General features: G+C 41.0%; 1 protein-coding gene across 4 annotated transcripts in view; it reads left to right on the top strand.

Annotated features, from left to right (window-relative positions):
- The window catches only part of RB1 (RB transcriptional corepressor 1), a 189,150-nt gene that overhangs the window by 46,511 nt on the left and 117,402 nt on the right, over window positions 1–25,237 (top strand). For all 4 annotated transcript variants that reach the window (XM_030565029.1, XM_030565036.1, XM_030565045.1 and 1 more), the window contains 6 exons: window positions 3,488–3,636; window positions 7,459–7,536; window positions 10,963–11,072; window positions 12,048–12,125; window positions 16,179–16,266; window positions 24,816–24,932. In XM_030565029.1, the coding sequence (XP_030420889.1) occupies window positions 3,488–3,636; window positions 7,459–7,536; window positions 10,963–11,072; window positions 12,048–12,125; window positions 16,179–16,266; window positions 24,816–24,932 (620 nt within the window). The remainder of the gene's footprint in view (window positions 1–3,487; window positions 3,637–7,458; window positions 7,537–10,962; window positions 11,073–12,047; window positions 12,126–16,178; window positions 16,267–24,815; window positions 24,933–25,237) is intronic.

Raw genomic sequence — 25,237 nt, 5'->3', positions numbered from 1 at the left:
CTGCTTTGGACTTAACCATCTTGAGTAGTTTTGTATCATCTGCAAATTTTGCCACCCCACTGTGTTTTCTCCTTTTTCCAGATGATTTACGAATATACTGAATAGGACTGGTCCCAGAACAGACCCCTGGGGAACACCATTATTTACCTCTCCCCCTTCTGACCATTTATTCCTATCCTTGGTTTTGTATATTCTAACCGTAATCTCAATTTTTTATTGTGTTTTCTGTGTTTGTAGCCAGGATTGGATGCCGAGATGAAATTTTTAGACACCACTAATGACTCCTTCATGGATCAGATAGCCCTGGAACCCTCAAGGGGAGAGGCAATTCTTGACTTAGTCCTTAGTGGTACACAGAATCTGGTCCAAGAGGTGAATATAGCTGAACCTCTTGGTAATAGTGATCAAAATGTAAATACTAAAGAAATCCAGTACAGTAGTATTTAACTTAAAAAAGGTGAATTACACAAAAATGGAGGCTAGTTAAATGGAAATTAAAAGGAACAGCGAAATGCCTACAGACTACATGAAAACTATTTAAAAACACCATAATAGAGTATCTAACTAAATGTATATCCCTAATAATAATTAATAAAAAAAACAGCACCAGGACCAAAAAAATGCCACCATGGCTAACTAGAGTGAAAGAGGTGGTTAGAGACAAAAGACATCTTTTTAAAACTGGACCTCAAATCCCAGTGAGGGAAATAAAAAGGAGCATAAACTATGGCAAATTAAGTGTAAATATCATTAGGTAGGCCTGTATATAAATCTATGGTACACCCCCACCTTGAATACTGTGTGCCATTCTGGTTGCTCCCTCTCTAAAAAGGTATATTAGCATTGAAAAAGGTACAGAGAAGGGCAACAAAAATGATTAAGGGTATGGAACAGCTTCCATATGGGGAGAAATTAAAAAGACTGGGTCTTTTCAGCTTGGAAAAGAGATGAGTAAGTGGGAATATAATAGAGGTCTATAAAATGATTAATAGGGTGGAGAAAATGAATAAGGAAATGTTATTTACTTTTTCATATAACACAAAAACCAAGGGTCACCCACTGAAATGAATAGGCAGCATGTTTAAAACAACCAAAAGAAAGTACTGCTTCACACAACACATAGTCAACATGTGGAACTTGTTGCCAGGGGCTGTTGTGAAGGCTAAAACTATAATTGGGCTCAAAAAAGAATGAGGTAAGTTCATGGAAGATAGGTCCATCAGTGGTTATTAGCCAAGATGGTCATGGACGCAAGACCATGCTGTGGGTGTCCCTAAACCTTTGATTGCTAGAAGCTGGGACTGGATAACAGGGAATGGATCTCATAATAAATGCCCTGTTCTGTTAATTCCTTCTGAAGCATCTGTCATTGGCCACTGGTGGAAGATAGGATACTGAGCTAGATGGACCATTGATCTCACCCTGCATGGCTGTTCTTAACAGTATTCTAAACAGCAAATATCTTTGCAGACACAAGACAGGTCAAAGAATTCCTCAGTCACATCTTCCTAACTGAATGTCAGGCCACAGGTTTGACATGTTAGTCAACAGCTTCAAACCAATCTTGGAAGATCCTATCTGTGGTTTTGGAGACTGTCCAAGTTTTACAGTGCATGGAAACTAATAGGGTATTACAAATGGGTTTTAGATACAGTAAAGAGAGGCTATACATCAAAGTTAAAGTCCTTCCTCCATGCAACTCCCATGTCCCCCTCCCTTTTCAGGAGGTGCTATTAACAAAGGGAGTACAGGCTCATCTGAGTGCTATAGAACAAGTACCTCTGAACTTCGGAAACAAAGGGTTGTAATCCTGTTAATTTCTAATCCCCAACGGCTTCAGAGCTCTAAACAGATGAATCAACCAACTTCAGAAGGCTGTCTTTGCTGTTAATCATTTTATCTCTGTCTGCTCTAGATAAGTTTGCTGCTCTTGACCTCAAAGGGGCATATTTCCATATCTCTATAAGGATATCCCACTGCAAATATCGACCTTTTGGCCTTGATTCAGACCACTTCAATACAGCGTCTTACCTTTTGGCCTCTCTGCTGCGTCCTGAGTTTTTACCATATGTTTGGCTCCGCTAGCATCTCATCTGAGGAAGCAAGGGTTTTATCTTCTCTTACTTAGACAATTGACTACTGAAGGGCCCGTCCAAAGAAGGATTAGAAGAAGCCATTGAGGTGACTTGCTCTCATTTCAAAATCTTGTGTCTTTATAAACCAGAAGTCCCTTTTTCAGTCAGTCTTCAACTCTGTGAAAGAAAAGCTTTTTTTTCTTGAGAGGTTTTTGAAAATAACCATTTCCATACAGATGCTGGGGCTACCGCCCATTCAAATGTATTTTCTGAAGTTATTGGGTCTCATGGCCTCTACAACATAACGTAATTCTATGTACCAGGCTCAGAATGAGGCAGCAGCAAAAGTGGCTTAAAATAGAGTTCTGAACGACATTCGGCTTTCTGTAATGTGGTGGTTACATCCACAGAATATCCTCGGAGAATTGAGGGTGATCCATCTGGCTCTCAAGGTATTTCTTTCGCACATAAGTAATACTGTTAATCGGGTGGCCTTGGCAAGCCCTGGCACAAATTAAGTACTGGATCTTGATCCAGATCTGAAGTTCATTTTGACAGAGTTCTTCAATCATTATTCAGTTAAGACTCTGCTTTCTCCTGCCTTTATTGATGTACTGCTTGTTAAACTATCCCAAGAGTAGAAATATGCAGAGGACACTGAAAGAACAAATGAAGGTTGGTTACTTGTAGCTGGAGTTCTCTGAGATGCATTCTGCATATTCACTCTCCCTGCCTGTCTTTTCTGCTCCTGTTGAGTCCTAATTCTGTATTTACTTGGTATTGCACTTTAGAAGTTGGAAGGAACTGAGGTGGCCATGCAATGCCCCTTAAGTCTACATGAGTGTTGCCGGTGGGAGGAGACAGGGAGGGGTGATCCACTCCCTAACAGGCACCACAACTAAAAGGTACCACTGTCTTGCTACACTCAGTGGGTACATTCCAGGAGTGTGAATATGCAAAGTCCACCTCGAAGAACTCTGGTTATAAATAAGTTACCTTCTTTGTGGAGCTTTGAGGAAGTGTAGTCTTCACTTGTGGCCTAACTCTGGATGTTACAGGAAACTAATGCTTACTCCTCATTTGCAAAATGATTTGGAAGTTGTGGATGAAAAGTGCTGAGTAGTGTTAAATTCCATACATAAGTAGCTTTAAACACATAATGTCCAAAGACTTATACAGACAGTCTCATTAGTTTTCTGTTCATGTGGATTTTGTATGATGCATTTCCCCTTTCTTGGCATATAAATCATAAATATGCTTCCTGTTCTACTGTATAGCATATGTAGACTCTCTTCTTAAAACCACATCACCCTCTTTTGTGGCTTAAATGTAAAGGTCAGAAGTATTCTTTGCTTTTTAGTTACTTGTTCGTGTGTTTTAAATCCTGTGGTAATGCTGACTGTCTTTTACAGAATCTCATGTGAGTGCAATGTCTGTTAATGGCTCAACTCGAGCTCCAAGGCGAGGTCAGAGCAGGAGTACACGTACATCAAAACAAACTGACACAGATACAAAAGTTATTGAAGTCCTTTGTAAAGAATATGGTTGTAACTTAGATGAGGTAAGATTTGTGCTTTTTGAAAAACTCACTATATTGGATCTTGGTGTAATGTCCATCAAGCAAGGCGATATCCAAAAGTATGATTAAAACCTGATCTTATTCGTTGAGGCAGTAGTAAACAATTTTTTAATTTTTTTTTACCTGATCATCTGTCTGCTTAAATGGTCGGTAGTGTTATCCCTTTCTCAATATTTCATCCTCTGTTTAAACATCTCACTTTTGATATGGGAGACTAAACTGGGAAATAAAGCATCGAACTTAGTTTTTCTTCGAGTATTTGACATGTGGATTCTACTCATGGTGTGCCCCAGTGCAGCCGCTTGCAATGTTTTTTCATTAGTAGATTCCAGTAAGGGTTGTGTTCTCCTTCCCTAGGGTATAACAAGCTCAACAACCCCAACTGCCATTCAATTCCTTCAGACCACCCTAAGTCTAGCAAATGGAACAACGTTGATGTCCTATTTATAGTTACTTGTTAGGATAGTTTAATACTGAGTTACTGTGGCTTTAGTGTTTACTAGTGTGTGTTGCCTCTAATAAAAAAAATATTTTTTTTTGTTCCCAGTCAATTAGTAGGTGTTTAGTCACATGAACAGTTGAACCCTCAGGCTTCTAAATTATGTGGGGGTGGGGGAGAGGCTATTCCCCCAACAGATGCTCATGACAGGTCTCTTTACAGCCCAGGAGAAGAGCATGTTGTTAAGTATATGATCTTCAAATTTACTGAGAAACTTATGCTCAAATAAATATATTAGTCTTTAAGGTGCCACCAGACTCCTCCTTTTTGTGGATACAGACTAACACGGTTACCCCTCAGAGATTACACATTTTCCTTCATCTGGGTATGAGGCAAATCTCAGGAACAGGTGACCTTGGAAGTGAAGAAGATCCTTTTTTCATCCCTAGGTTTGAAAATCAATTAAAAAAAATAGAATCTGGTTCAGGTCTAGCTGATGGAATTTGTAGGGGCTCCACTAGATTCAATAGCAACAAGTGCATTTCTTCCACAGATTTCAGACCATAAGGCAGTTTATCCTCTACTTTCACAATCACACTCAGGCATCAGGGAAGATATTTCTCAAACTTCTAGACTGTATGGTGTCATGTAGCTTTGACTACTTTGCCCATCTGTGATTGACCTTTTAAAGCTTGAATCAAGTCACATACAAACCAAAAATGCACAACATGATTTGGACTCCTCACTTTCAGTGACCAGTTTTAAACTCTTTGAAGTGATGGGACAACAAAAGAAAATGTACACGTGGGAATACCATGTGCTGTTCCAATACCATCCACAATTCTGGTGTATCCGAGAAGCACTGGGGAGTGCATATTGGTCTGGTGCCAACTCAGTATCTGACCTCATGGGGAGTAGTACATACACATAAATGTTTGAGTCTAGCTAGCAAGGCATTTTTACCACTGATCAAAAATTTTCTCATCCAAATTCTCATTAACAATTGCCCAACAGCCCACTACGTAAACAGAGAGGTGCCAGATCAGATCTATGTCAAGAAGTCACAGATCTGCAAGAATGGTGTATCCAGAATTCTATCAATTTGATAACTCTCCACCTTGCAGGGGAGAACAGTGGCTTGGCTTAGACTCACTAAGCAGAAAAGTGCCTGTGTCGTGAGTGGAGTTAAATTATTCATTATTTGCCAAATCTTCTAAAGGTGAGAGGTTTTCTCCAGATAGACCTGTTGCTTCAAAGCATCTGTTTTGTTCTCAAGCAGGAGAAAGTCTGGGATCTTTAGTGGAAGCTTTCATGATTTGCCAGTCACTCCATTTGATGTATGCCTTTCCTCCATTTTCTCTAACTGCAGGCGTGTTAAGAAAGATAAGGCAAGGAAGCTTGAGCTTATACTGATAGCTCCCACTTGTCCTAGCCAGTTCTGGTTTTTGTAACTTCTGATTTTGTCCGATCATCAGTTTATCATGCTTCTGTTTCAGTACAACATAATATTGCAGAACCACGGCTTAGTTTTCACCCAAATCCAGCATTACTACATCTCATGGCTTGGGTGGTTTCTGGATGTCTTCATTAGGTAGAGAATATTCTTCAGAAGTACAGAATAGCTTACTTCAGAGCAGGAAATAGTCTGCAAGAATTACATATGCTTCAGAATGGAAGCATATCTCCTTATGGGTATTATTGAAGGGTCACATTATTTCTCAGTGTTCTAGTCCAAAAATCTTAGGTGTTATGTTATATTTAAAACATTCCAGTTTGATTCTTCAATTAAGGTAGATTTGGCAGTGCTAGCAACTTTTCATCTGCTTAGAGAAGGTTTTGGTTTTCTCTCATCAATGAGCAGATTTCTGAGAGGCCCTTTTTTAATAGAAGGGGAAAAAAAAAAGATTGCTCCAACATGAGATTTAAATCTAGTGCTTCCTCCCTCTAATGGAACTCCCTTTTGAATACTTATCAATCTGTCCAATTCACTTTTAATCAATGAAGGTGGCATTATTAGCGGCAATTACCATAGCACGTAGGATAAATGAATTACAGGCATTAATGATTAACCTTCCTTACACATTTTCATATGGACAGGGTAACTGAGATGTCATCCATCTTTTATTCCAAAAATATTGTTGGACTGTCATATCAATTTCTTCTTTTACCAATTTTCTTTCCAAGACTTCGTTAGTCTCCAGCTGAAGCTAAATTACATACCTTGGCTGTGAAAAGATTCATTGTTCTACTCTCTGGATAGAACTAAATCTTCTTGTAAAACTTCAAGATTTTTTATTGCTTATGGTAGTAAATCCCAGGGAATGGCTGCTTCATCTCAAAGACTTCATCTCAAAATGGGTATCTGATTGTATTTGATGTCTAAATATTAAGTCCCCTTTCAAACATTTGAACTCATTCTACCAGAGCAGAAGAGACCTCAATAGCATATCTAAGTCAGGTACCAATACTGGAGACTTGCAGAGCAGTTATCTGAACTTTTTAGCTCAGATGTTTACAAAACATTATTTATTAGTGAATGCTTCTAGTACAGGTGCCCATTTTGGAAGGATGATTCTGTAATCTTTTCCCCCCTCTTCCCCAAATAACTCTGAGCTCCCACCTCCATTTGAGGTTACTTCTAGCTGATCACCAACATTGGGATCCACATGTGAAGTACAAAGGAGGAACATCACTTTTATCTAATAGTAACTGATTCTTCAAGATGTCTGCATGTGTGGATCCCAAGTCGTTCCCCTCCCTTTCCTGGAGCTTGGAGTCTTGGATTCTGAGCGATGAAGAAACTGGGTGGCATTTGGGGTCGTTGTTCATTTTATGCCCTCAGGAGAGGGAGTGCAAGGACTTGAAGTGTGAGCATGACTCTTACAGGATGCTGATAGTGGAAATACCAAGCTACTCTGCTGGGGCGCTCACACACTGTGAATAGGATGTACATGTGAAGACATCTTAAAGAGCCACAGACACTATAAGGTAACTGCTCTTTTAATCAGCATATAAGCATGTAAGAGAGAGAGAGGATAAATATCTGCAGTCTAGTGTGAGCAGAAACTGAAGAGACTGGAGCTTGAAAGAGTACCTTTTATTTTATTTTATTTCCCAGTTTGACCCTTCAATTTTTTTAGCAGTGGATGTAGATGTTCACACACAGTTTAGTAATTTAACTTAAATCTTCAGCTGTGTGGATAGTTCTTTATTTCTGACTGAAGGTTTGAAAGTATGTACTATCTGAGGTAATTTAAGAATAGCTTATAATAAGCTTAACACAGTCAATTTGTTTTGCTGTCTTGTTTGTAAAAATAATGTATGTTTAGTACTTTGGTAATGTTATGTCATTTTACTTTTTCCAGGTCAAAAATGTATATTTCACAAGCTTTATTCCATTCTTGAATTCTGTTGGTATTGTAACTTCAAATGGACTTCCAGAGGTAATTAGAGTAATTAATTAAAAATATTTGTTAAATATACTGTGGTTCATTCTAAAATGTTTAAGATCACATAAGTGTCCTTTCACTGTACTGCAGTTCCAGTGACAACTTTAGAAGAAGCCTATAATGGATTAAGGTGTGTTTCACAAGAAGGAGTGACTTAATGGGATTTCCAAGATTCACAACATACCTTTTGTTTAAAAGTGTTTTCTTAATATAGGATATACAGTTGTTTCTTAAAGTTTAAATAAAATTTAAAAAATGAACTTCCTGGGGATGAACTTGTTACTCTTCTCAAAATGAAGTAGAATTTTAAACCGTGCTTCATCCCTCTTGATTTCAATAGGTTATTTACTTGTATTAATGCTGCAGCAATATAAAGGCTGCAAAATCAAGCAAATCTTAAAATTAGTACTACACCTTCTCAATTTTAAATTTAATTCAGGTCGGTTAATCTGCTCTTGGATATATAAATATCCTCAAGATTTAGGCTGTACTCTTGCAATTGACTAAACAGTGGACTGTTGTACCTCTGAGAGCCCTCTTCACTTCACTGGAGCTCAGTGTGGGTGTAGCAGTCTATCTACATGTATTACAGTTGCTTGACTGAGGCCTTAAGCAGTAAGCATTTATGAAGCATAAAATGGATTAACTTTTTTTTTTAAATTGGATTAAAAATGGCCTTTATGCAATTAAACCTACTGTGAATCAATCTGTATTCATGGAAAAGCTGGTAACTGGAAAAATTTTTATTGAAGCTGTTGTGTAAATCAGAATCTCCACACTTCCTGGAGAGCTAAATTTTATTCAGGTTCTTAACAAGAATAAACAAAGCAAAAACATAAGACCCGCTACAGACCTTTTCTGTCTTGAGTTTCAAGCCCACTATTACTTTGATAGTCTTTACCAACAGTAAACTTACAAGAAAAACAGTCCCTGAGTATAGGAGACTCACGCCTTCCAGGTCTGGCTGAACTTCCAGTCACACTCAGGCAAAGTTAGCACACTACATAGTTCCTAACTGACAGATTAATGCAACCTACCTACAAAACAAATCCAGTTGTTAACTATTGCTAGTTCTATAAAAACCTCTCTCTCACAGAATTTTAACATTGAAACCACCTGAAAAACATATCTCCCAAACTATGTGGATGAGAATCATATGAGATGGTACCTTCAGATTACTGCAAGATTATAAATTCTGCTTTCTTTAAAAATACCATCGTCACTGGATTCTCTCTTCCAGAGTGAGAAACTTCAGAGAGATCCCAAAATAAAGGACTATACACAGTGCAATAGGCAAATGAAGGCCTGTACAAAACTCGCAACAAATATTTCTCTCAGAATTTTCAGCCTTAGTTGTGATCAGTGGTCTAGGACCTAGTAGCATGTGTCATTTGCACAAATAGCCATTAGCACTGGATATAAATATATTTAGACTAAAATTCTTGTTTCAGAAGAAAGCAAAACTGCCTGGGCTGCTTAACGTTAATGTTTAAATCCCCCTATAGGTGTGCATGTGACATTCATACTTGTGGTAAATATTGGCGTTGGAGGTGAATTCACACTTATAGCTGCTGGTTTTGGTAAAGATTTGTGCTAGGTGAACAAGGTGACAGCTGTAGCAGCAGCTGACTGGTTTATGTTGCAAGGCTGATTTCTGAAATGGAAAAGAAATCTATTTTAAAAAACCTTAAAATTATGGGGTAGAAAACGCTTTCCTGCCAAAAGACACATGTTGAACAAGTTATGAACATACTGTATGAAAAGAGGGGGTTATAATGGGACTTTGAAGATAATCTGACTAGAGTAAAACGTATAATTGTATAATCATGGGGATAAATGATGTGTTACAGCTGAGATTTGCATGGAGCAGCTAAGAGTGGAGAATTTAAAAGTGGCTCTAAGCATCCCAATCTTGGGACTGGCTGGGCGTATCTCAGCCTTATGTGCAGCTTAAGTTTGGTCTCCACTCAAATTATATTGCTATAGCTACATTGGTCAGGGGTGTGCAAAAAACACACCTTTGACTGACATAGCTATGCTGATAAAACCCTCAGCATACAAGCCACTATGTTGATGGAAGAATGCTTCTATGGACATAGCTGTGTTACTCAGGGAGATAGTGTCCCTACAGCAACAGGAAAAGCTACTGATGTAAGCTCTGTCTACACTAGGAGGCTATGTTGTCATTGACATTGTCTACACTATGGAGCCTTAGTCTTAGAGTGGTCCGTCTTCTATGCTACCTTGGGATTGGTAGAGCATGGCAGCAGTCTGGGCACACATCCTGCCTCCAGCATGCTGAAGCATATGATGGGGGTAGGTGGCATAGAGCCAGTTGAGCTGACTATATGCCACCTGGGAGCATCCTCTGATAGCTGCCTAAGCTGTGTTTATAGCTATATAGGAGCAGTGCAAAAACAGGAGTGGGGACTAGTATCTGGCCAGTAAGTTTAATCCCTCCTCCCCCAACTCCTATGTTCATGCTCGGTTAAAAAAAATGCAAAAAAACCCCTCTGCAGTCTTTGGAACTTCATAAACATACTGCATATAATTGCCTAGGGATTTTTTAACAGAAATAAGACGAGCTCATGCAGTGGAGAGATCTAATAGCTGCCAGAAAACTTGCTCTTGGGTCATGGATTTCAAACTTCCTGACCTCTGAGGCACCAGTGTATTTTGGAGCTCCAAACCTAAGTGCTTTGGAGATTTGAATTGAATCTGTGATTGCCTCTTTCTCTATCCAGCCAGACCCTGCTCTCACAGCACAAAGCTCCATATAAGTAGAAAAGTCTTTCCAGGAGTCAATGTATTTAAAAAATTCCACACCACTCTTGCTCTCTAAAAGACTTGGCCCATTTCAATGATATTTCAGCTATTTTCAGGGCTCCAGGAGAAATTTCTGAGGCAATGTGAGCACCAAACTTGAATATTTCCATCTCGTAATAGGCTGCTGTGGGGGCTAGGGCCAATAACATCAGCTGCCAAAGCCCAGCTGCCTGGGGACCCGCTGCCGGAGCAGTGGCTGCTCCATATGCCCCGAGGGCTGCTGCTCAGGCAGTCCCTGGGACCAACTGCGCCAGCCGCTGCTCTGGCAGTCCCTGGGGCCAGCTGCCCAGGGCGGCCTGAGCAGTGGCCGGTGTTGTGGTTCCTGGGGCCACTTGAGCAGCGGACCCCGAGTCAGCCACACTGGCCGCTGCACAAGTCACGGAATCCGTGACTTCTGCAACTTCCATGACAGACACGGAGCCCTAATTATATGTATGGTGAAATGACTTTGGGAATTGAGAAATTTGTGTCAAAATAAATTAAATATCTATATTAAAATACAGAATGAAACCTTCCTCTCCCTAGTTCATGAATACAATATTCAATACATTGTCAGAATTGATCCTATAAGAATACAACTTTCACATTTTTTAGGTTGAGGATCTCTCGAAACAATATGAAGAGCTTTACCTGAAAAATAAAGATATAGATGCACGATTATTTCTGGATAATGATGAAACTTTACAGCGTAATCACATAGAATGGTAACACTCTCTTCTTAATTATTTTTACTTCTATATGATATATAAAGATAGCCTAAAAGTTTTTACTGTTCTGTCTGGTCACTTTTTACACTGGAAATTCAGGTCCTGTCTAATCTGAAAGCCTTTTTTTAAAGTTTGTTAGTCTGGTAACACATTTTTAATCACTGTTCTGGCCGGTCTAAACTAGGTGCTAACTGATATTTAAAAACATGTTAACATATTCACTAACATATTTTAACATTTTCCCATTCTACACAAGTCCCTGGAGTCATGAGTGCAAGTTGAGCAATTGAGAGAGGAATGGGTTCTCAGGGCTTGTCTACATTGCCCCACAGTTTTGGCCTGCGGGACTGAGTGCACACCAAAGTGCTGCACTGTCTCCTCCATGTGGACTCTGAAGGCATGAGTTTTAGTTCATGCTCACAGTGCCCACAACCGGGAGTTATAGTGCAGCACTTGGGTGTGCCCTGTTATTTACACCCCACCAAGCTGAACTGCATGATCGTGTATACAAAACCTTTAGTTACACTGTCTCAGACTTTGTTAGTTAACTCCTGTTGAACTTCTATGGTTAATGTTTTGAAGAAAGGACGTCTTTACGAGTTCAGCACTGTTCCTTCAGTGAAGGTGTGAGAGCTTGCAATATGCATCCTCTAAAGCAGTGGGTGTGCCTAAAGAATGCCCTGGTTTAACTAAATGGACTAAATTGACATAGTTAAACCAGGGAAAACCCTTAATACAGCTGCACATAAATAGATTAAAAAACAGGTTTAAACTATTTAGCTTAAATCAGTAATTTACAGACAATGAAAAATGGGAGCTGCGCAGTACTGAGCTCTCCTGAAAATCTGGCGCACAGATTTTTTTTTTCAGCAGCTTAAAGTTATTTTAGAAAACCTCTTTTTAATTGAGACTTTAATTGAGATATTCAAAGATCAGTACTCCATAAAGTTTTTGCTTTTTCCCCTTCTACAGCTTGCAGTTGGAACGAACACCAAGGAAAAACAACCCAGATGAGGAGCTTAATCTTATACTTCCACAGACTCCAGTTAGGTATGAAGCATTTAAAAAAAGTTGCATCCATTTGTTTTTACTTGAATTGGAATTTTCTAAAAATTGTTGAACTGAAGAATTTAGCAATTCTGATTTTAAGATCACTTTAAAATAAGGATTGACAATCTTTGGTTTGCCAGGGTAAATCCCCTGGCAGGCCAGGCCGGTTTGTTTACCTGCTGTGTCCGCAGGTTCGGCCGATTGTGGCTCCCACTGGACACAGTTCGCTGCTCCAGGCCAATGGGGGCGGCGGGAAGTGGCAGCCAGCATATCCCTCGACCTTGGCCACTTTCCGCAGCAGATAAACAAACTGGCCCGGCCCACCTGGGGGCTTATGCTGGCAAGCCGTGTGCCAAAGGTTGCCGATCCCTGCTTTAAAACAAAGGCCCCATTCCTATAAGGTGCTGACAGCCTCCTGAGAAGTGCCGAGTGCCTTCAACTTCCATTTCCCTTGAAATCCATGGGAGTAGAGAGCACTTGGGCAACTCTGAGTACATTGCAGATTTGATACCCTAAACATAAAGGGAGCATGAGTTGTGTGTAAAACAGATCAGTGTGCCTGAAAGTATGAAAATGAAGTTCCTTAAATGTGCTGCTCATTATCTCATTCTCTGCATCACTGAAGTGCATTTTAATTAAACATTTTCTTCCATGCTTGCTGTGTAAAGATTTATGATTCTTTAGTATTCTGTGGGGAGAGAATTTAAAGTATCATACACTACTTCATACTTACTAGTTTCATTTTCACATGCTAGTAAAGATACAGCACTGACAAGAAATAAATTCTTGCTACTCTTTACTGTTGCAGAAGCTATATAGTTGTGGGAGAGAAACTGGAGGGTTAGATTTGCACATCTGGAATAAAATGCAACTAAAAGCAAATTGAAGAATCTTTATTACTTGTTATGATTTTCTAACCAGAAAGAACTCAGCTTGACTTTCAGTTCCCAGGTCTAGTTTTGCAGTTTTGTGAGTTAGACTGTCTCTTAATTTATAAACTCAGCATATTTTGTAAAGAAGTCGTTGACAGACACTCTTCATGGTGTCATCACTTTTCAAATTACAACAGCATTTTAAAACAAAGTACAGGGCTTGTGAAAGGTTAAGATTCACATCCATGAAGCGTGGAACCTTTTTATTCCCAGAAACAGATAGAAGATAGGCAGCAGTAGCAGTCCAAGCTTGCACAAAGCTTTGCTGGTGTGCCTGTACTCTGACCTGCTAAGAGCCATTCTAGGAGCAAAGGGGGAAGTTGAGACTTTATGCCTGTTCAGTCCTTTGCCTCTCTTCTCCAACTATCAGATGGGTGCCAGCTGACAGTTACACAAACCTAGGCACCTGTCCACTAGGAACTGGACTGGGACCAGCAACTCATTTTGCATAGACTACCAAACTGCCAGCAGATGGCAGTAAACTTTTGGTCACTTATGACCCAGAGGTGATTGTATGCAACTAGCTGATGGCTCATAAGGTTTATTATGAAAACTTGGTGTTTACTTTTAAGCTTACCGTAGATTCTCCCTATTTGACAGTTTGTGTTTGAGCCAAAGCCCATTAAGGTCAGGGGGAGTCTTTCCATTAACTTTAATGGCTTTTGGATCAGGCCCTTTGGGTAGTGTTTTGAAAAATAGCTTTACAATAAACAATAATGGGAAAAAAAATACCAGAGATGGGAACTGTAGCCTAGGGCTAGTGCTCTAACTTCTTAGCCACTCTGATGCCTATATAAATGTAATAGCTGGGCATACCCAATCCTCTTTCAGTCCCTGTTTTATAAACAATGAGACTACAGACTTTCAATTAAAGAACCGTAAGACTGTCTGGCAGGTTTAAAAAGGCTTTGATAAATAAGGGTAAATTATTAAACAAATATTCCACTTTATTAATAGGTATTTTATATATGGCTAGTTTTATTTAGCATACTTTAAGTCATGAACAAGCTTCAGTTCTGGTTACTAATCTTACCTGAGCACATATATGGCATAACATCTGTACAAATTATCTATACATTATTGGATTATAATTTGACTACACTAGTCTGTCATTCATCAGAAGGTTGCACATACCCAGATGCCTATTTATACCATTCTGAGTGAGTATGCTTATCTTAGATCTCTAATGTGCTTTTTACAGCATAATCGTTTTTTACTCAGTGCCCGAACACCTACCACAGTGATTGTTAGTACTGGCAACAATTTGATGATGCTGTATGTTTAATATGTTTACATTTAAACACTGGGGAGAAAACGAACTTTACAATTCATTCACTTCAGAACCTAATCATTTCTCAGGAACATAGTGAGATGGAAATATAAACTACTGACACTTGTCAAGCTGCTCATTAGCTTGAGGATAAATAGCTAAATCAATCATACATTTGTTCTCTTTAAAAGTTTTTTTTAATACATCACCTGTAAAACCATAAATAGAAAATACAAGCTACATAAAGACATTTTCCTGAAATATGGCATGATGTAGAAGGTTTGCATGTCAGTGCTCTTAGGTTTAATTCATGTTGGCTATGTGCCCAGATCTATATGTATATTCATATGTTATCAGGCAGGAGGATGTATGTAACAGCTCAATAATCTGGAAATGTGAAATGGTCAGGCATTGACGCACAGAAACAAGCACCTGTCTTGATTTTACAGGATAATTTTTTAATAATTAAAAAAAAAAAAGGCAGTTCCATCACCATCCCTGCAATTACACGTTATCTGAGAGGAGTCCTTCTTCTCGCATTAGGGCTGGGCTTCCTGAAGGGAAATTTTTTTTAATTTAGTGTAACAAGAAGTAGCCTCTTGGGCTGCTTTTAATTTCATCATTTTTCTGGGAGGAGCAGGACTCAGGTATTTTCACTGCCTTTTAAACATTATCAGTCTATAAAGAAAAAAGGCCTCGTAGTCACAGGAGATACCTTTTTTGACAGCTTTCTAAGTTACGGCATTGGACTTAAACCTACACAGATGCTGTCCATTGGTTCAAAATCCATTTTTGGCAAGAAACCTGTAGGCTTGAGTATAAGAACCTAAATAGATGGTGGAGTTATTGCTTTCACATTTTGTGTCTGTAGAAACAGTTCTAACAAGACAGTTCCTGGAGAATTTTTTATTATGTAAAGTGTCTGAAAAGGAGGAAAATGTGTGAACTTGTAAATAACTCGGATAGTATTTTAAACATTTTAATCAAAATAGTGAGTGACAAGGGATTCTGCTCACTTTGCCTAATAAGAAAAGAAACTTAAATATCAGTAGAGCTGTACATCCCAATATTTAGTATCTTCATGTAATTTAATCAGCTCTTCTTCATGACCCATTTTATGTAATACTACAAATCCTAACTTATGCATTTTAAGATAATTCACCTGGTCTAGCTAGAGCGATGGAAGGTGGGAGTGGGACTTCCAGACACATACAGCTTCTCAATAAAACAGGAAGGGGGAGTGGTTTCAGGTTTAACATGGCCACTTTCTGATTTTGAATCTGTAAAATGAAAAGACATGTATTTAATGCACTTTTCTGCCTATTGGCAGACCTAGGGGAGTGATGGTGGTGGTCATAATATGGAAACAAATGTTCTCCTTCAAAATATCTGCATCAAAATTCTGTAATTTCTTATGACACTGCAAGCCTGACAGTACAGTGCAGAATTAATTTTAGTTCCTGGATCTATAGATGATGCTGCAGCATCTACTTTTGTAGATAAGAGTAAAGAGAAAAATGTTTTAATTTGCAGAACCTCAGTTTTAATTATAATATGGTGCTATTTGCACATCTTGTTTGTCAGATACTAATGTTAGCTTGTTACCGTTCTGTTGTTACTTCACTTTGTTGATGTTGAATATTCATAACTTAAGTCCAAGAAGTATAGTTAATTTCTCCACCAGTTTGTTTTATTACTCAGTTAATTATGTGTTGATTTGTTAATCTGTTTATAGATTTGCTGTGTGCCCGTCAGGAAATTGAGTCGGGGAACAATTAGAAAATTCTTGCCTGATATTGAAGGTATACAAAATAAGTGTTTTAACATATATCTTTTTGCATTTTTTTTCAGGGCTGCAATGAATACTATCCAGCAGTTAATGATGATTTTAAATTCAGCAAGTGATAAACCATCAGATAATCTCCTCTCATATTTTAATGTAAGTGACTAGGGTTTTTTTAAACTAGAGTAAGCATTTATGAGGAAGTACCTATGAAATTATATCCTCCGGATTATCAACCAAATAAATAGCATGTATCCTTTACTAAAAGAGACCTAGAAAGGACTTCTTAAAAATAGTGGGGATTGTGCCCTCTTTTTCTTCTTTATGGTTTATAAAGGTGTGAAAGAAATTTCTTTTCTGCTTATTTTTTACCTTAGAAATATCAAGAATGTCAACTCTGATCTTCATAGTTTTTGATGGAGGATCAGTTCAAGATTTATGTTTAAAATATCCTGATGTTCAGTGCATTGTAAAACCAACAAGGACACAGGAATGCAACAGCACTTGTACCTACCATAAGTTTTTATAAAAATAAGATTTTTAGTACACAGCTTGTGAAGGACTTATGACAGTTTAAACATGCATTAGTACTGTTCTTTGAAAGAGCACTTGTCTGTGTGAATTTTACAAGCATTTAACAAATGGTTGATATTTTGCTGGAAATCTTAAGGTCCTTCAACTCTACTAAGATTACTTTGTTTAGGAGGAAAAAGCCAAATGTATTGCTAGAGGCTGTATTATGAATCAGGACCTAACTGTCTCCTGTTCAGCAAGATATTTAGGGTTCGTGTACATGGGAGGGAAGGGGAAGCCAGGAATAGCTAATGGTAAATAGCTACTATTCACTAACTCCCCATGTGGACACACTTATTCTGCGGTAAGAGGGCCTTTGTGCAATTTAAATGAGGAAGGTAGATTAAGCTAAAGCACACAAAGGCATGCTTTTTGTGGAATAAGTGTCCACATGAGGAGTTACTGCAGAATGGCTCTTGTGCTTTTAAATTCATACCCTAGTTACTTTGCACTAATTTCACCTTGAATTCCCCTTGTGGACAAGCTGTTAAGCATGTACCTATCTTAAAGCACTTAAGTAGTCGCATTAACTTTGTGTGAGTAGTTCCAATGTTTAGAATTAAGTACGTGCTAAGAGGCTGTCAGAGCGCACTCACCTTCAGACTGGCATCTCCTCCTTGTTGTTCTGGGAATTGGGAAGAGGCTGATGTCCCAGTCCGTGGTCTGCACACTGTCACTCCTTCTTCTGGGCAATCTGCCTGAAACCCCTCTCACAGCATCAGGAACCACAGCATCCTCTTCATGGCTCGGCTCTCCAGCTGTGTTACTATCCATGTTCCCCCCCACCTGTTCTAGGGGAGTTTCGGCTCCTAGTACAGCCAGTTCCCCAGCAGTCACTGCAGTCAGTTGTCCCGCCAGTGTGTGGCAGATGCCCTATCACAGATGCTTTTTGCTGAATCAGGCTACAGCTAGTGGATATTGCTGAGCATAAGAATATGACCACCTCCTAATCTCTCTCTTAAAGACTCAGAACTAATTCTTTGTGTAGTAACCCTACGGGTTCTCCACTGTAGGCATGCTTACATCACTGCACTGCTGATCAGAGAACTTCAATAGCAGTGTCCATTATGCCTGCACATGTGCTCTCTCTCTTTGTGCTGTTCCACGAGGCTAGTCAGTGTGCGTGGGCTAACCCCACTCAGTTCCTTCTCAACCATCCCTGGCTAGAGATGGAGCTATTAGCATTCTGTTAGCGACTATTACCTTGTGCTTTCTTTGTAGCCTAGAGCCTAGTTTTTAGTAGTAGTTAGTCTAGCGTCTTTCATTTTTGATATTATGCCCCCCCCCAATAGTTTTTTCTTCCTGCCCTTTCCATTGGGGGCCCATCCCCCACAAGGGGTATGCCTGATCCTCTGGGATTCAAGAAGTGCCTTCCTTGCAACAAGGCTATCCCTGTTGCAGACGTGCATTCACAGTACATTCGTTGCCTCGGGAAAGGACACATTCCTCAAAAGTGCACTCTGTCACCAGCTTAGACCTCAGTCTTGTAAGGACAGAGAGCTAGAGCAGAAAATCATATTTATGAAGGCAGCTCTCAGACGATCTCCAGACCTGCACCAAGACTCTCCATGCAGATGTAAGTCTTCCCCAGAGCCCTCAACATCCAAGAGCCATTGGGTGAAGAAATCAGCCGCTGACCCTGCTCTCTCTTTCAACTTATGAGAGGGAAGTCCCCACAGAGTGCCGCAAGCTAGCCACAAACAATCCCCAGCATGCTTAATATTCTGGGTACCATCGGTACTGAGATAGACCAAGCCCGGTACCCACGGCCCAAGGAAGACTATAGTGGCAGGTACTGTTGACGCACCTACAGACCCATTGGGCACAGACACCAAGTCAACGGCACGTAAGAAGAGGAGGAGCAAACATTCAACGACACACTGGTACGTGATGTCCCATCAGTACAGATGCTTCCTCCAGTACCTGAATGGCCAGTGCAGACAAGAGTCTCCTCTCCTGGGCCCTGGGACCTCTGCACTGAGTCCCTGCCCAACACAGGAGTCTTCCCTTCTGCCTTGCCACATCCCCGCACTCTCCAGTGCAGACTCAAATAGTGAATTGGAGGAGGGAATATCTCAGTATTCCACCCAAGCCCCTAACAGTGTCTGATACCAGCAGGGCCCCAGACATAACCCCAGATGGCCCCACCGCTGCCATTCTTGTATGACCATCCCCTGGGCTGCCGGCCATCCCCAGGACTCTCGGACTTCTAGTCCCACCCATGAGCTCCCAAGACACACTTCCTCGACCACGGCATCCAGGTCTTTGTAGCTCCCAGAAGTAGTCTTGGAGTGTGAGAATGATGTCAAGGAGGTGGTGACCCCAAAAACCATATCAGCCTCGTCTGGGGAGGAGGAAGTCTTGCCTCCCTACCATCCCTGTTCCAGGACTTCACAAGGAGAGTGGTTGACTCTCTCCAGATACCTCTGAAGGAAGTCAAGGACATGCACCATAAGTTCCTGGACATCCTGCAGTCATCTTCTTCCTCCAAAGTGGCCCTCCCTATCAATGAAGCCCTTCTCAGTCTCGCAAGAACCATATGGCAGACCCCAGCATCGGTCGCACTGACTTGCAAGTGAGCAGACAAAAAGTACTGTGTCCTGGCAAGTGAAACAGAGTCTCTTTTCTTCAGCCCTCCACCTAACTCTGTTGTGGTGGATGCTGTCAGTTCTCATGGCCATCAACACCACATGAAGTCCACATCCTATGATAGGGACTGGAAGCGTCTGGAACTATTTGGGAGGAAGGCATACTCCTCTGTCATGGATCAGTTTTGAATTGCCAGTTACCAAGTGCTTGTAGTGAAATATGAGTATGGGAATTACTCAAAACTGAACAATTTTGTTGAGCAGCTGCCCAAGTCTCATCACAAACAATTTAAGGCCATCATCCAAGAAGGGAAACTAGTAGCAAAGACATCGCTACAATCTACCATTGATGCAGCCAGATCCATTTTCATGATGGTGGTGATGAAATATGCCTCTTGAGTTTCCTGAAGGAGGTGCAGGTAACCGTGAAAGATCTTTCCTTTGAGGGCACTAAGCTCTTCGTGGAGAAAACTGATAGGTAAGGTAATAATTGGAGATATGTCAATCTCCTAGAGCTGGAAGGGATCTCGAAAGGTCATCGAGTCCAGCCCCCTGCCTTCACTAGCAGGATCAATTTTTGCCCCAGATCCCTAAGTAGCCCTCTCAAGGATTGAACTCACAACCCTGGGTTTAGCAGGCCAATGCTTAAGCCACTGAGCTATGCCTCACTTCACCCTCTGAAGGATTCTCAAGCACTCTCCATTTGCTGGGCATCTACACACTGGGACAAAAGAGAAAATTTAGTCCACAGCCCCAGCATAAGTCATGCACTTCCCAATACCCAGCTCAACAATACTAAGAGCCACAGAGGAAAAAGACTAAATTCTCCAGATGTAAACATCCAGCCAGCAATCTTTCTTGTCCTAGCCTTCCACATCCAAATATCAATTTTGTCACGTTGGTTAAGGTTCCAATAGACCATACCCTACAACTGCTACATCTGTCCATTGCTAATCCACCTATTTTGCCACCGTCTAGCAGCATTGTGCAGTACCTGGGGTGCATAACATTGGACCAATGGGTCCTAGAGATTGTTTGTTTGCCTGGCCCCCTCCACAACACCCCTTATTTTACTCGCTGCCCCCTCCGCAGCACTGTTCCATGTCCCTCTTCAGGGATCCTTATCATGAGGTTCCAGTTAGGAGCCATAGAACCAGTACCTCAGCATCTATGAGGCAAAGCGTTCTACCCTTGGTATTTCCTGAGACCTATATTAGACCGCAGCGCTCTCAAAAAGTTTGTCAACGCTCAGAAATTCAAGATGGTCATTTTAGCAATGATCATTCTGGTGTTGGAACAGGGAGACTAGTTTTTGGCCCTTGACCTCTAGGGCATGTATTTTCACATCTCAATCTTACCAACTCACAGATGACTTCTCAGATTCATCTGGGACAAGATCATGACCAGGACAGGTTACTCCCCTTCACGTTGTCTTCAAAATGTTTTCCAAGGTTCTCTCAGTAGTGGCCACCCACTTATGCTCTCAAGGAATCATGATTTACCTTTGCCTGGATGGGCAGAACCTGATCTCTCCAAGAGGCTCAACTAGTCATCAAAATCGTGTTGTACTTGTTTACAGAGCTTGTTTACACATCAACCCTTACTCCTATACCTTGCCTGGAGTTTATGGGCACCAGCCTTGACTCTGTGTCAGGGCCCTCGTACTTCAGCACAAATTTCTCTCTGGCCTCACTAACAGAGACCATCGAAAACAGCCCACAAATATCAGCCAGATATTGCTTACAAACGCTGGAGACATATGGTAGTGGGCACAACGGTAATATCACACACCAGACTTCTCATGCGGTGCCTTCATATGTGATTCAGCTCAATTTACAGACCAAACAGGGACAAACTAGACAAATCCCTGTCACTGCTCACCAGGATAGAAACCTCCCTAAACTGGTAGAAAGACTCAGCCAACATTTGCAAAGGGATCCCTTTTGCGCATAATCCTCCATTGTTGCTTCTCACCACTGTTGCATTACTTAGGGGGTGGGATGCGCATCTAAATGGCCTTTATGATACATGGGAAATGGTCTCCCACAGAGAGTTCCCTCTACATCAACCTCTTTGAGCTAAGGGCAGTCAGGAATGCCTGTACCCATTTCTTCCCACTGATCAAAGGGTCAAACATGAAAGTTCTAACAGACAACGTTGCCTGTATGTTCTACATAAACCAACAAGGGGGAGCCTGATTTCCTTTCCTTGGTGGGAAAGTGATGAGACTATGGAACTGGTATATCTTCCACGTCGTCAGTGGCCTAACTCCCAGGTACACAGAACTTGATGGAGGACAGTCTGTTGCAAATTCCCTCATGACTACAAGTGAGAGCTAGAACCAGCAGTACTTCATAATCTATTCAGGTGGTGGGGGACACTGACCACAGACTTATTTGTCACTTACCTGAACAAGAAATGTCCATGCTGCTGCTCCAGAGTGGGGATATAACATCACTCCTTAAGTGATGCTCTTCTCCCCCCCAGGACAAGTATGCCTTCCTTTACGCCTTCCCTTCCTTTCCACTAATATCAAAGGTCCTACCGAAGATAGAGCTGGAGTACATGTCCTTCTGATTGCCCCAGCGTGACCAAGACAGACATAGCATCCCTATCTGTCACAGCTCACAATGTGCCCACCAATCTCTCTCCTCCACATCTCCTCTCACAGAACAGAGGACACAGCCTACATCCCAACCTGGCAAGTCTTCACCTCACGGTATGGCTCCTTCTTGGTTCCAATCCCTAGAGAGCTCCTGTTCAATGGTGATGCAAGAGGTGGTATTATACAACAGAAAATTCTTGATATTTTTGTAGGTAAGTACATCATGGTCCAGATTTTGGATTTGGTGTATGTCCCAACAAATCTCCATGACTCTTCTGTTACACACACAAAATTCTCTGTTACACACACCCTAAGGCACCCAACTTTACCCTCAATTTGTTGCCAGTACACTCTTGGACAGCCCACCTCTACCTAGTTCCTAGGGTTCCAGGGTTCCAACTCTACCTAGTTCCTAGGGCTCAAGGCGTCGCCCAGTTGATTTCGGCACCCCCAATCTTTCCCAGTTCCTAGGGCTCCAGGCAAAAGGCACCTAACTTTACCCTTCCGTGGGCTCCAGGCTCTACTTCTCTGTGGACTCACTGCAAACATCCATTCCCTGTGGACTCAGGGCTTGATCCTTTGCAAGTTTATGGGGCCTGACCATAATCTGACCAATATCTTATTTAACCTCTATTTATTAACAATCACCAAAACAGAATGCACACATTAAGCATACAGTGCTCACCATTCCCAATCAGTCAGATGTACTTTTTCTAATGGCCAGTCAGGATCAGGTCATCTAGGGATTCCACCTTCTGCACGATTATGATTGGCAAAGTGTTGACGTCTGCAGCTCTGATCTTGGGGCTGTGTCCTGGAGTTCGTTCCAAATAACTTCCTTTTGGAACCCAGTTTATATAGTGAAACTTGAGTCTTGCTTAGCTGTACCTTAGCCAATCATTTTACTGAAATATTGCTAAACAATTTTCTAACCAATCCTAACACATTGTAAAACAATTCTTTAACCAATTATACCCTGCCCTCTTCCTTGATTTACACCTAGCAAAATTAGTTAAGTAACAGACAGAAACAATCCAAGAACCAGACAAAGACCATATAGATGAACAGTAGAGAAGTGGGGACCATAAAGACAAAACAATAAGTAGAGATCTCACAACACAACTGTTGATAAGTGATTTCTTGCCAGACAGAATGCTATCAAAGTTTTCTTTAATCATCTTAAGATCTGTTTCTTTATCCGGTGATGATGGGTATCATTAGGACAGGATTGCCTTCTTAACAGCCCGATATTACATTGTTTTAATGTAATTTAGATGGAATGTGAGGGTGTGACTTTCTGCTTCTGGGCTCATGGCTGCTGCTCTCCTAATATGGCTGCAGAAAAAGGCCTCAGACCTTACAATATGGCCGCAGAAAAAGGCCTCAGCCTTATACTTCCACACATCCTCGACTATGCACTGGCACTGAAAAGATCGTGGCAGTCCATAAACCCTTTTAGAGTCTACCTAGTGGCAATAACAGCCTTCCATCATCCAGTGGAGGGGTACTCAGTGCTGTCACACCTGACCACCAAAAGTTTCCTCCAGGGTATTGTAAACCTCTTCCCACAAGCTCGGCCTCCTACTCCCACTTAAACCTAGTACTGAAAGGGCTGACTGGGCTCCCTTTGAACCCAGACCAACTCTTTGCTTATTTACCTCTTCATGAAAATGGCCTTCCTGATAATGATTACTTTGGCTGGTAGAATAGGGGAAATAGTGGCTCTGAATGTACATTCCCCATATTCAGTATTCTTTGGGACAAAGTTACCCTCGGACAAAATCCAAAATTCGTTCCCAAGGTAACCTCCCCGTTTCACATGAATCAATTGATTCACCTTCCAACCTTCCAATCTGACGAAGTGGGTATTCACCCATGAAAGCTCATGCTCCAAAACGTCTGTTAGTCTATAAGGTGCCACAGGATTCTTTGCTGCTTTTACAGATCCAGACTAACACGGCTACCCCTCTGATACTCCCTTCCAACCTTCTATCCCAAGCCTCACCGAGACAACAGACACTATATTACCCTAGATGTCAAAAGAGCCCTAGTCTTCTACCTGGACAGGACAAAGGCCTTCAGGAAGTCGCCCAGACTTTTACCTTCCATTGCAGAATGATCCAAGGGTTTGGCAATATCAGTCAAAAGACTTCCCGTGCAGTCTCGTAACATTGTCTGATACATTTCAATGTTTGCAGTATGACCCCTTTGGATACATTCCACAAGGTCAAACTTCTCATCCATCGCCGCCTTCAAGAGTGTCCCTATCTCAGAGGTCTGTAGAGCAGCGACATGAGCGTCAGTCCACACTTTTGCAGAACATTATGTGATTGCTGGGGATGCCGCCTGCAGCTCCACAATGCTGTCATCTGTAACTGACCCAACTTTGACGTCCCAGCCCTCCAGAGGGAAGATGTGGAATGTATGCTGCTTGGTAGTCGGCTATAGAGGAGCACGCATAGGGACACTACTTGAAGTAGTAGTTACCTTCTGCAGTAACAATGTTTCTTCAAAATGTCTGTGTCTATGGGTGCTTCACAACCCACCCTCGTCTCCTCTACTTCAGAGTTTCTGTCAGTCTCTCTATGGGAGAGAAGGAACTGAGGGGGGTTAGCCCACACCCGCTGGCTAGCCTTGTGGTAGGGCATGAGGAGAGAGAGCTCATGCGCAGGCTTAACAGACACTGCTACCAAAGTTCTCCAGTCAGCAGCACAGGGACACAAGCACACCTACACTGGAGCACATCTAGGGATACACATCTTCAGGAACCACCGTTACCGGGCAAGGTGAGTAACTTCTTCCGTAACCATACTGATGACCTAATTAATATAATGGTGTGCTACAAAGCTGAAGTGGAAAAATATTCTTGGTTAACTTGTAAAAACATGTTTCAGTATACCTAGTTAAACAAAATATCCTTTTTGTCTAATATGTTTTAGAACTGTACAGTGAACCCTAAAGAAGGTATCCTGGCAAGAGTGGAAAATCTTGGGAACATCTTCAAAGAGAAATTTGCTGAAGCAGTTGGACAGGGATGTGCTGAAATTGGCTCACAGGCAACTAATATTTTGATTTCATATTATTCATTTGAATGCTATCAACATTAGCTAATGTGAGACAAAATGTACTTACCAGCCTTTTACTGTGGAGATTGGGAGTGATAAAGTAATATTTTCTCAACCTGGGAAACTGGGCATGTAACTCTGGCAAGGCTCTAAGATGCTATTTGACAAACAATTTAGCATACATAGGAAGGTCTAGAAAGAAAAAAAATAAATACACTTAAATATTTTAAAATAACATTTTTTTAATGAAGCATAGGAAAATTACCACAAAGTATTTTAATATAGTTGAAACTGTA

Source organism: Gopherus evgoodei, chromosome 1 (genome assembly GCF_007399415.2).
Source record: "Gopherus evgoodei ecotype Sinaloan lineage chromosome 1, rGopEvg1_v1.p, whole genome shotgun sequence".
NCBI classification, from domain to species: Eukaryota; Metazoa; Chordata; order Testudines; family Testudinidae; genus Gopherus; species Gopherus evgoodei.
This window is presented reverse-complemented; position numbering and strand designations above follow the sequence as displayed.